This window comes from Moschus berezovskii, chromosome 15 (genome assembly GCF_049115385.1).
Source record: "Moschus berezovskii isolate FMDL1 chromosome 15, NW_MosBer_1.0, whole genome shotgun sequence".
NCBI lineage: Eukaryota > Metazoa > Chordata > Mammalia > Artiodactyla > Moschidae > Moschus > Moschus berezovskii.
The window spans coordinates 4,243,236-4,255,505 of NC_142474.1; the positions used below are offsets into that span (position 1 = coordinate 4,243,236).

A 12,270-nucleotide genomic window follows, 5' to 3' on the forward strand; every position below is an offset into this window, starting at 1 on the left:
TGTTGGGGTCAGTAGATGTTCAGAGAAGGAAGTAACAGAGCATTAAGTCTGGTTTTATCTCCCCAGCCAATTTTTCACTGCTAATATTTTCCAAATCACGAAGCAGACATTACAGCAGGGGTTGGTAAATATCTTTATTGCTTTTGTCTGATTGCAAAAGTAGTAGGTTGTGGGTTCTTTGTAAAAATTTCCAAGAAAAGTAGAGCATGTAATATGAGAAGGGAAGCCTTCTCCGCGACCCCACCCTCCAGGATAACTGGTGCATGTCCTTAGGGTGGAGGGTATTTTCCTGTGTCTGTTTCCCTGCATACGCCAGCTTGTGTATCAGTTGCACACCTAGAGAGGAGGTGATTTTGAGCCGTTGGGTGTGTGGCTTCTGGGGACGGAACAGGGCTTGAATCCTGCAGGACCATTTTATCTGCTCACTTTCAAACCCTTCTGTGATGTAGGCGGTGTTAGGACTTGATCTCATGGGTTGTCGCGGAGACTCACTGGGATCAGATACAAGGTATTCCCAGATCCAGCTTGTGTGTAAGTTAATAAATGTTTACAGGGGAGCTGAGAGTGGACCCTGGAGCTAAACCCTCTGATGTGACTCCTGGCTGTGTCCCTTATGAGCTGTGCTATCTTGGGGAGTTCACTTAAACTCTGTGCCTTACTTCCCTCATCTGTAGAATGGGTACAGTGATAACAACGCCTCCTTTGTAGGGTTGCTATAGGAATTAAATGAGCTAATTACTTAAAGCACTGTAACAGGCAGGCGTAAAAGAAGCACTTTGTGGGTGCCGATGCTGTTTTTGTGGTACAGACGTAGGGGCTGTGCTTACAGTTTTTGGTAACGTCCTTTTTTCTCCTTGGCACAGGCTGTCTTTTCCTCCGTGTTTTACTTCGCTTCCGTCCCCCTCTATCAAGGATTCCTCATCATCGGGTAAGAAAGTCCAGGCAAAGTATTAATTTTTAACGAGCCACCCCTAGAACACCCCAGAAGAAGGACGAAGCATTGTGTTAAAGATGCCTCAGTCTCCAAGTCAAGGCTGGTCTGGCAGTCTGGTTTAGAGCCTTCTTGAGCTAATATAAATTCGAACTAATAAGCTCATAACCAGACTGCAGAGGTAGAGTACAGTCTGTTTGTGGTCCCTCTGTACCTGATGATTGAACAAGGCTTACCTGCGAGAGCCTGAGGTTATCAGATAATTGGCAACTGGGCAAAACTGAAGTCCCCGAGGGGTCTTAGGAAAAGCAGAGAGAGGGGATCTGGAAAGGACCCTTGTTGCCATGGCCGCTTGCAGCGGAGCGCCTGCTGGTGAGTCTCTAAGGCAACCAGAGCCTAGCTCGCAGGGGTCCATACCCTTGGTAGAGCTTGTGCCGTGACCTGTGATGCTGTCCCTTGGACGTTTGCTGCCACACACCCCTGTTCCTGACCTGGAATTTGTGACGTTCCTTTTGACCTTTTCAGAGGCTGTGCTGGTCTCTGAGTTACCCAGGGAGGTGGAGTCTGGTTTCCACATGCCGCAGATAGATGCTGGTAGGGCGGCTGGTTACCAAGGCGGGAGGCACAGAGGGGCTGGCTGGTCCCAGGGCCGTCTTACAAGTACATGTTCTGACGTTCAGCCTTGGAGCCAGCACTGGGGTCCTGCTGCTTGTAACTGGGGAAGATGGCCTGCCCTTTGTCAGGTCCTGGAACCATGGTGGAACCTGCCAGAACAGAGCCAGGGCTTTAGGCTCCACGTGCCTCCCCGGGACCTGGTCCCCCTTCCCTCAGGTTTCACCTGCTCGCCCTCCCGCACCTGCGTGGCTCTGGCCATGTGGGCCGCCTCGCTGCCCTTCGCACAGGACAGACACACTTCCACGTCGGGGCCTCTGCCCTTGGGGCGCTCCTTGCTGGACGCGGGCGAGGCCACCGTCCTCCTCTGTGGGCGCCTCCTCGGCCGTCCCATCCCCCGCTGCCGTCTCTGCAGTCACACCAGCTCACCCCGCGCCTTGTCCCCTCTTCCCCGTCATGTTTCCCTCCTCAACACCGTGCCTCCAACACGCAGTATGGTTTACTGAGCTTGTTTTTTGACTCCCAGCACGGGAGCTCTCTGAAGGCAGGCGGTTTTGTCTGCTCTGCCTCTTGCGTCTCCGGGGCATCACCCTGGCCCTGGCGCGCTCCAGGCACCCTGTGCGTGGCTGTTGAGCGGAGGGGTGGGGGCGCCTGGCTGGGCTCCACTGCTGGCTCTTAGCCGGGGGGATCTTGTCTCTCACAGGTACTCAACCATCTATACCATGTTTCCCGTGTTTTCTCTGGTTCTGGACAAAGACGTTAAGTCGGAAGTGGCCATGCTGTACCCCGAGCTCTACAAAGACCTGCTCAAGGTTCCCCGCGCGCCTGCCGGCTTCCTCCTCCAGCCCCGTTCCCTCCTCCCTCCCCACCCTCCTTGCTTCTTTGTGTAAATTGTAACTTAGCGTAGATTTAATGCAGCCTGTCTGCCTTATACAGGCAGGTGCTTTCTGACTTAGCCCACGAAGCTGCTCTATGGCTGTGGTTGCGTCTCTACGTTGATGGTGCAGTTCTTAGCCCACGTCGCAACCTGTCAGCAGAAGGCACGGTCTAGACTCTGCTCAGGTTGTCCGAAGACCGCACCTTTCTGCTGCTTTTAAACGCGTTTCACACGGACGCTCCACGTCTGATGTGAACACACTTGAACTGATGGCTTTCTTACTTTTGAGAGGAAGGCGTGGGGGCTTATCATTTTTCTTAAAGTATTGTATGCACACGCAAAGACTGTTAAACTCTACCGCCAATAGGTCAGTAGAAAACAAGCCTCCTCATCCCTTTTTACAAGCCCCTGACAGTTCTGTTCTGTAGCTGCTCCTTGTGCCCCTGGAAATGCCCTTATGTACCCTCCGGAAAAACCTGAGTGTGTGCGTAACTGCATTTTTTTGTCCTCAAGGAATTTTTAATAAGGAGCAGCTTTATTTAATCTAAAATCACTTCTCTTTTTTTTAAAAAAAAGTCATATCTGTAATGTATTTCGATGTGTGTGAGCCACTGTTCCGATGAAAACAGGTCAGTGGTCTTGTCTGGCTGGCGGCGGGGGCGTCTGAAGGCAGCTGGCGCCCTGGCAGAGCCCTTCCCGCTGACCCGCTCTGTCTTCTCCTCTCGTTCAGGGACGGCCACTGTCTTACAAGACGTTCTTGATATGGGTTTTGATCAGCATCTATCAAGGTAAGGATGGGCGGAACCACTGGTCGTCTTGTGCTCTGGCCTTGGCCTGGCGGTCAGATTTCCTGCGCTGTGTCTCTAGAACACGAAGATAAGCAGCTAGAATCTTGAGACAGCAGTCAGGAGCGTGGCCTTGGGCCCCCGGAAGCCCCCTCTGCAAGTCCTGAGGATGCGATCGTGGGGCCCAGAGTCACATGTGTGAGGTGGTGCTGCCAGCTGAACTGAGACAAAATCAGAGAAAGTGTTAGTTGCTCAGTCATGTCCCCCTCTTTGTGACCCCGTGGACTGCACCCCGCCAGGCTCCTCTGTCCATGGAATTCTCCAGGCAAGAATACTGGAGTGGGTTGCCATTCCCCTTCTCCTGGGGATCTTCCCCACCCAGAGATTGAACGTGGGTCTCCTGCACTGCAGGTAGATTCTTTACCACCTGAACCCCCAGGAAAGCCCAGAGGAAAATGTAACTAATACCAATGGAAGCTTGCTGGGGTGTTGGAGTCACTGTAACAAAAAAATGCTTGTGTTCTGGGATGTCCTGATACATTTTCTGAGGTCCAGCTCTAGTTTTTGAACAACATATTTACTTCCGTGGCCTCCAGAGAGGGGCCCCTCAGACTGTAGAGGCTTTGTAAGATGATTTACGCGAAATGGGAAGGAAATACCAGGCCCTCTTTGTTTACCTTTTCCACTCTGTTTAGAATTTCTGTTTACTGGTGTGCTTTATAATGTATCTGGTACATTTGTGCAGTGGGCCTGCTTTCTATGTCTGTCTGCACAGGCACACATGGATGGTTCACAAGTACATTCCGCCCGTTAGGGATTCACGCTTAGTGATTTTCACTGATGAGACGATGTGTAGTTAAACAGCGTAGAGACCATCGCATTTGTTGACGGGAGGCTCCACTGTCATCAGAACAGTCTGCAGGGGTCTTTTTGAGAGGTGCAGCAACATGGCGTGTGTGTATCTGGTTGAAGAAAGGAAAGCCTATCTGGAAGTTCATAATAAGAAGCAGTGGCGCTTTCCTGCACCCCCTCCACCCCCAGGTCTGTTGTGATAGACTCACCTGAGCTTCGGGGCTTCGCACTCTCCTGGCCCTGCTCTTAAGCAACGGTCTCACATAGCAAGTGTGTTTGATCAGCATGAGATGTCGCCCGTTCAGCTGTGATTCTGGGCGAGAAGGTGCTTCTCTGGACTCTCCTGCACTTTCCTTTCTCTTCTCAGCACGGGTGCAGGGGTTTCGAGTGCCTCTTAGCTGCCTGTTTATTTTGCGCATGTTTTTGGGGTGGGTGGGCGGCAGAAGAGACAAAACCTGTCACTCACCATCGTGACTCTTCTGAGTGTCCAGTTCAGTAGCGCGCAGTGTATTCGCGCTGCTGTGAAACCAGTCTCCAGAACTTTCTTGACTTTGACAAGGGAAGCTGTGTATCCATCCAACGGCAGACACGTCTTTCCCTTCCTCCCCACAGCTCCTCGGTAATCGCTGTTCCCCTTTGTGTCTCTTTGAACATGACTGCTTCAGAGCCCGGGTATAAGTGGGATCCCACAGTATTTGTTCTTCAGTGGCTGGCCACGTCCGTCATTTCAAATAAAATACAAAAGCCTCTGTCTCTTGTTCCATCATTCAATCCAGATAGTTACTCTCTTCTTCTGCCTCTTTTCCTGTCTTTTCCTCTCCCTCGCGGCGATCAACTCTCAATTATATATAAGTCAAAAGGAGTGTAGCAAGACTAGGGACTTCCCTGGCTGTCCAGCAGTTAAAACTCGTGCTTCCAGGGGCTGTGAGTGTGATCCCTGGTTGGGCAACTAAGATCCCACATGCCGCCCAGCGTGATCAAACAATTTAAAAGAAAAAAAAAAAAAAAGCAACATAGGAAACCTGGGATCTGCTGCCTGTCTTTCAAACCTCCATGAAGGCCCTCTCATTAGCCTCCTTGACCAAATGGTGTCTTTCATGTCTAAATGGAGAGGAGAGGGGTCAGACGTGGGCGAGCAGGCTGTGTCCTGGGAAGAGGGGGGCTGTGGGGGCGGCATGAGCCCCTCCCCACGCAGACCCCTGCCCCGCCTCGCCCGCAGGGAGCACCATCATGTACGGGGCGCTGCTGCTGTTTGAGTCGGAGTTCGTGCACATCGTGGCCATCTCCTTCACGTCGCTCATCCTCACGGAGCTGCTCATGGTGGCCCTGACCATCCAGACCTGGCACTGGCTGATGACGGTGGCCGAGCTGCTCAGCCTGGCCTGCTACATTGCCTCCCTGGTGTTCCTCCACGAGTTTATTGGTAAGAGCCCCGCCCGCCCCTGATGCGCACGCACACACACACACAGCCTGCCCATCAGGTCCAGGGGCCTCAACTTGGGGAGGGAGGCTGGCCCCTCGTGCCTGGGCCCTGTGTCCAGCAGGCCTGTGCACTCAGCAGCCCTCCTTGTCTCACTGGCGTCCCGTGGGGCACGGGGCCATTGACAGTCGGCCAGCCTCTTGGAACTGAGGCCGGTGGGCATGATCTCAGTGCTGAGTGTGGTCTTTAAACCACGCCCCATGCCTGCTGGCTTACAAGGGGCTTTGTTTAATGCGAGGACCGGGTGGGCTTACTCCAGGGAGCTGGTCACCATGTTGGGCTCCGTGGAGCCTCAAAGATGGTGAGCCAAGTCAGGCTTGCTGGAGAGTAGGTGGCAGTCAGCAGGACTTAACGCTGCTGTTGGCTCGAGAAGCTCTGCCTTATCGCAAAGGCATCTCCCATCCTGCCTCCTGTTTATCAGCAAACAGCTCCTTTAGATTTTGGTAAAGTGGCATTCCCATGGAAGGTGAAGTCTTAGAACAGTTTCACACGTGCTTGAAAGGCCTCCCTGAATGGGTTTTGTGAGCACCTACACATGCATTTCCGGAGAAGGCAATGGCACCCCACTCCAGTACTCTTGCCCAGAAAATCCCATGGATGGAGGAGCCTGGTGGGCTGCAGTCCGTGGGGTCGCTAAGGGTCGGACACGACTGAGCGACCTCACTTTCCCTTTTCACTTTCACACATTGGAGAAGGAAATGGCGACCCACTCCAGTGTTCTTGCCTGGAGAATCCCAGGGACGGGGGAGCCTGGTGGGCTTCCGTCTGTGGGGTCGCACAGAGTCAGACACGACTGAAGTGACTTAGCAGCAGCAGCAGCACACATGCATTTCAGTGGCTTGCCTCTGGGGAGTCACAGAGGCTTCCCAGGTGAGCCTGCCCCCAGGAGTTTCAGCCATCGCTTTAGCCGTGGACCTGCCCTAGGACTGGGCAAGCAGCCCACGGGTGGGGCCTTCGGCGTGGCACTTAGTAGGTGCTTACTCAGTGCCCACTGCGTTTCCTCCGCTTCTCCTCGAGAGGCAGGGGAGATGTTCCCAGTTCTTCTGGCACTCGCTAGCTGTCGCTCCTCTCTTGCAAAAACCACCTAACCGCAGGGACGACTGTCCTGCAGCCAGGAGGGGATCTCACACCAGCCCCCCACCCCTAAGGTCATGCTCTTCATGACCAGGGGTCTCCACTGCCTCATTCCACCCTCAGACCTGGCTCCGGCTTCTGTGACTATCGCCGAAGTGAAGGCAAGAAGCCGCTTGGAAGCAGAACTGTGTATTTGAGCGTCCCTTTCTGTCAGGTTTAGAAAGAAAAGCCTCCAGCTGTCAGATTCCAAATCAAAAACACCTGGAAGGGTCCCTCCTCCACCCCCTGCCATAGTTTTTTTTTCCCAGTTGTTGAAAGTAGCATTTCACGGAGGATCCGGAAGCTGCAGAAGCAGGTCAGAGGGAGGCGGGGACGCAGCTGGCAGGCTGCCGGCCGGGAGCCCCCGCGCCCGCCCACCGCTGTGCTCTGTCTGCCCGCAGACGTGTACTTCATCGCCACGCTGTCCTTCCTGTGGAAAGTGTCCGTCATCACGCTGGTCAGCTGTCTGCCCCTCTACGTCCTCAAGTACCTGCGGCGACGGTTCTCGCCTCCCAGCTACTCGAAGCTCACGTCCTAGGCCGAGCTCGGGAGGGGACCCCGGGCTCCGCGCATGCCTGGCGGGCAGAGGCCAAGCCGCTTCCTGTTGACCGCTGCCTGGGGCCTCTGCGTGCCGGCGCCCACGGGCGGGCCCGCTGCCGAGGTTCTGGGCTTCCTCGGAGCCCTGGCCTGGCCTGCGCAGGAGGCAGGCACCCAAGGGCCGCCATGGGCCTGTCTGAGCCCCTGGCGATTGACGGACGACTGAAGGTGACTCTGAAACCCGTAGCCCAGCCGAGAGGTTGGCACGTGTGTTGCCGCGCAGGCTCCCTTACGACTTGAATTTCGTTGTCCTGTGCTAAAAGTTTCTGTCCAGTTGAAAACCGTAGAGGGTTTTTCGTTGTTGTTTTAAACCATCCCAATGTGTGTGCACTTTTTCCGTCTTTCTGCCCTTAAAAAGACTGGTTTCAGAGAAAGAGCTCCTGGTGTAGGTTTGGGGGAAAAGACATTTGATTTAAAAAGTTAAGCAGATGGTAATCTGAGTTTTGAAACGCTAAATATCCTCTCAAAGGCAGCCTGGATTGTCGAATTGCCAGCTGGATTCCTGGAATGACAAAAACGCCATGAGAAGGGGGTGAGGGGCACACTGTCCTTCCCAGCCCAACACCTACAGTCCAGGCGCTGCCGCTGACGCCACCTGCCGCCTCGTGAGAGAAGTTCAAAGGGGTTGTCTTGCTTTGTTCAGACCTGGTAACAATTACAAAGCCCGTGGCTATCTGAGGACACCCTGGGACTTTTTTCGTTTTCACCAGGAAACGTGCCACTGGGCGGCCCCTTGATGTGCCGACAGCATGACAAGAGACTCGGCTAATTCTTTAGACAATGTCGCACATGTGGCTCAGACCCTCTGGGTCCAAAGTGGAAATGTCAGGGATGGGGGCTCTTGATGTCCACAGGAGTCTGTTTCCAGTTAGGAGGAATTGCTGAGGACGCAGTGACAAAGGGGGACGTGTCTTAGCGCATTGCAGGTCATCGGTGGCAGCTTTGAGTGAGGACCTTGGGGCGGGGGGAGGCCTGGACTGCAGCTCCGCGGTCTGGGCTCGCTTGCACTGCCTCCGGATTTCAAGGGAAGCTCACTCAAAGGCCGCGAATGGAGATTCCTCTCCCCAACCAGGGTGGGGCCCTTGTGCGACTGTTTCTTATAAAGCCGTGGCTTCTTGTTTCAGAGGAAGAAGAGACTTTGAGAGCGCTGGCCGTGGCCCGGCAGAGCTTTCTTGGGTGTTCAAGTCTCTTCCTCCAGAAGCCACATGTGCGTGCCAGAAGGGTTAGGTTGGTGGATCTTCAAGAGCTGATCGTGCTTGAGATCTTGGATTTGTGATTAATTCTTTCTGCTGCGTCCCCTCCAGTTCATTGACCTGGTTCTTCTTGTGCTTCAGAGGTGTAAGTTATGGCCACCCCCCCGCCACGGGTAAGCCCTCTCTTGGATTGCTGGGGACACCAGGTCCTTGCCTTTGGACCGCTTGATACACTGATGTATTTTCGTTGCCCTCTTAAAACTTTATAGAATGACAGTAAGTTGCAGGCGTTGCTAAATTGGCTGTGACATCACTTCTATTTTTGTTTTCAAGATTCTGCAGTTTTGCGAGATTTTTCCCATTCTGTCCCAGCCATTTCTGCCCCATAGGAAATAAATGTTGCATTAAATGAATGGTTATTTAGGAAGAAGATCTTGCTCCAAAACTTTGAGAAAGGCTGAGCCAGTCTGACGTCTTTGCTGGGTGATTTTATGTGGTTTCAGAGGTGGGGCGGGAGGAAGGTATGCTTAGCGTTTTTGCACCTGTCTGCCTGGAAGTCAGCCCTGTCGACCCAGGAGTCTGAAGGTCCTTCTGCTGTTTCTCAAGCCCTGACCTTGACCTTGTTCACAGACAGGTGATGGCTTCCACAGGAAGGTCTCCTGGAACCCTCAGTAGGAAATGTTTAGATTAACAGCAGAGACGGGGAATGAAGATGGTCTCCATGGGTTCTTCTTTACTTCCCAGTTTTGATCGAGGTGCTTGAGTTGACTTGACTGAACTCCTTACTGGCATCTGAGAGGGAGAAGGGGTCACAGGGGCATGAGGAAGCCGCGCCTGGAGGTTGCACATGCTCCTTTGTGCCGAGCACAAACCCGTTCGCTCGATCTCGAGCGCACCCCGGGGGAGGCGCCAAGAACTGGAGGATCCAACGTGCGAGTGGAGACCAGAGACTGTGGCCACCTCGGAGAGCCACCCCGCCGACAGGCAGCCTGTTCCCACAGCCCGCAGGAGTGCCGAGTGTCTAGGAAAACGCTGGAGACCCGCAGGGTGGGAACCACTAGTCAGCTGAGGGTACGGGATCCTGACCTGCACACATCAGACGTAATCCTATAGAGCCAGCGCGCATGGGCGCTTCCTGGCTTAGCTTCACTGAGCAGAAGACAGGGACACAAACAAAGCCCCTGTTTTACAGGAAGCTCCTGAGTCCGTAAACCTTAAGCATAAGATTCTGTTCGCCACCTGGGAAGGAATTTAGGAAGCACCGTTGACAGCTTGGAGGTCCCCTCACCTTGGAGCTCAGTGGCCCCAAGTCTTCCACAGCCAGTTTGATTGGAAGCCAGAGACCGCCCCCCCGGCACACGGGCACAGTGCTGTTTAAATACTTTCCTTCGAAGTCTGACACCTCCTCCTGCCCTTCAACAGCCCTGGGTATTTCTTGCGTCATTGATGATTATGTTTCTTGTAGTTTCTGGCGATGGTGGTGTGCGTAGGCAGCGAGCAGCCCGTTTGGTGTGGCTCCTCCCTCCCTTTCTCTAGGAGAATGAGCGCAGGCGCGTCTCCGGCTTGAGTGACTTCCTGTCTCCGCCTGCCTCGATGCCCATTTTGAGAGCGTGTGTGTGCATGTGTGTGTTGCCAGTGGTGCTTGGTGAGGCTGGTCACACTGACTCGGGCTGCTTGGGGCGGAGGACTTTTGCCCGAAGCGGAGAAGGGCATCCCAGGGAGCCCCTAGACTTGAGCGCAGGACCATCTGTTTACAGCCACCTGGAGCTGGGAGGCCAAGTTTCCTCCCACTTCATTGTGTCCAGACCCCAGACTGACTTTCCCAGTGAAACCCTTTCTCGTAGCAGTGACGTTAACTATCAGCATCTGCTTGCCCTTTTCTCCGTATGGTTTCCGCTGAAAATTAAGACTACGCTGACGACACTTTTGAATGTGTTTTGAGCGTTTGTGCTCATTGGGAATTGACACGATCAGACCTGTTTTTCTTTCTCCAGACTTTGGCTCTCGTACTTTGTTTTTCCTAGGGTGGGGATGGGATGCCCTTGCACGTTTATGGGGCAGCATTTTAAACCTCCATCAAGGTTGCAAATGGGACCTATACGTTCTTCTGCTCTATCCTTTTTAAGGCCAGCACCCATCAGCCATTTTTATCTTTGAGCCTTTTTTGCGTGTTTGGAATGTGTATGTGTGTGAGCATATGATGTCACCTCAAGTGCTTCAAAGACGCGCTTGGTTTTCACTGTGTTAAAATCCTGTCAATCATGGTTTTCTTTTTCATTAAGAAATATGCAAGGAGCTTTGCAAAAGCAACAGACTTTATTTCTCTCATCTTCTTTTAACATAAAGCACTTTTTTGTCATTTATATATACTTCTTAGGAAATAGTTCCATGAATTATGTCCGTTCTATCTTAGAAAAACGTGTGTATTTGTTTGCTTTTGGATGAAACCCAGAAGCAGGTGAGCAGCGTGGCATACTTGGGGACCTGCAGTGTCCTCTCCCAGCGCCTTGATCTAGGGACTCTGGTCTCCTCTCTCACAGTGGGGCTGGAGGCACTGTCTGCTGGTGTTACTGGGCAATGTCAGTGAATATTGTGTTTGTTGGGGGGCAGCTGGGGAGGGGGCATGGTATTTGCCAAAAAAAAAAAAAATTGTGGCTCATTTATTACTTTGTTGCGATGGGCCTGACTGTGAATTCCTCTAGGGCTCCTTGACTTCCTCAAGGATTATCTGTAATCCTCACGGCAAATATTCACCAGGACAGCGTTTTTTGGTTACAGAGAAGCTCTGGTACAGAACTTGAATTTAGCAGGAACTCCCAGGTTTAAATTCTTGATCCCATGATGACACACATGTGATCTTGCGTGATTCTGAGCGGTTCTGTTTTCATTGTCTGCAAGTGTGGCCCGTCGCTATTGCCCAATAAAGCTTGTGTACTTTATGTCTTCTGGGATCATTTTAATTTGTGCGGAAACATGAAATTCTGGTGTCAGAATGAGAACTTTTTATGATAATGCTTTTATTTTGTGTGTGTCTTGTGGTGCATGAAAAGTAAAGAGCTTTTTCTCTGGGTAAAGAAGTATTTCAATTTCAGCAAAAAACCCTACAAATCCATGCATTATGTATTATTCTGTACTGTTGCCTATTCCAGACGTGTTAGAACTTCAGAAAATGATCTCTATAAAAAAGGGAAACATTTATTTTATGACTCATATTTTATTTATACCCACAGTCTTTGATTGCTTTGAGTATGTTTTATTGGGGGCGTCCCTGGTGGCTCAGTGGTAAAGAATCCGCCTGCCAATGCAGAAGACACAAGTTCAATCCCTGAGTCCGGAAGATCCCCTGGAGGAGAAAATGGCAACTCATTCCAGTATTCTTGGCCGGAAAATCCCATGGACAGAGCAGCCTGGCGGGCTACATACAGTCCATGGAGTCACAAAGAATCAGACACAACTGAGCAACTAAACAACAGCCTTTTATTAAGTCAAGTGATAGCAGATTCAGGAACACAGTCACTTAAGTTTTAGGGAAAAGAGGTTTTGAAGCTATTGTGTAGAATGCAGAGGACATTGTGTTTCATTCAATATGTTTGTCAACCAGGGGCAATTTTGTCCTGCAGGGGACATGGGCAACGTCTGAAGTCATTTTTGGTTGTCACAACTTAGGGGGTGTGCTCCGCAGGGATGCCGCAGGTTACCCTACATGTCACCGGGCAAGCCCACCCACCACAGAGGATCACCCAACCCAGCGTCCGAAGTGTTGAGGCTGAGAAACCCACACACAACCTACACATGTCATATTGCCGTTTGTAGGAAACTTCATTTCCAGA

General features: G+C 52.2%; 1 protein-coding gene across 3 annotated transcripts in view; it reads left to right on the top strand.

The window, feature by feature from the left end:
- ATP9A (ATPase phospholipid transporting 9A) overlaps nucleotides 1-11,379 on the top strand; it is a 135,356-nt gene extending 123,977 nt beyond the window's left edge. For all 3 annotated transcript variants that reach the window (XM_055393700.2, XM_055393707.2, XM_055393716.2), the window contains 5 exons: nucleotides 864-928; nucleotides 2,247-2,355; nucleotides 3,151-3,208; nucleotides 5,277-5,480; nucleotides 7,052-11,379. In XM_055393700.2, the coding sequence (XP_055249675.2) occupies nucleotides 864-928; nucleotides 2,247-2,355; nucleotides 3,151-3,208; nucleotides 5,277-5,480; nucleotides 7,052-7,188 (573 nt within the window). In that variant the 3' untranslated portion in view covers nucleotides 7,189-11,379. The remainder of the gene's footprint in view (nucleotides 1-863; nucleotides 929-2,246; nucleotides 2,356-3,150; nucleotides 3,209-5,276; nucleotides 5,481-7,051) is intronic.
- The last annotated feature ends 891 nt before the right edge of the window (nucleotides 11,380-12,270 follow it).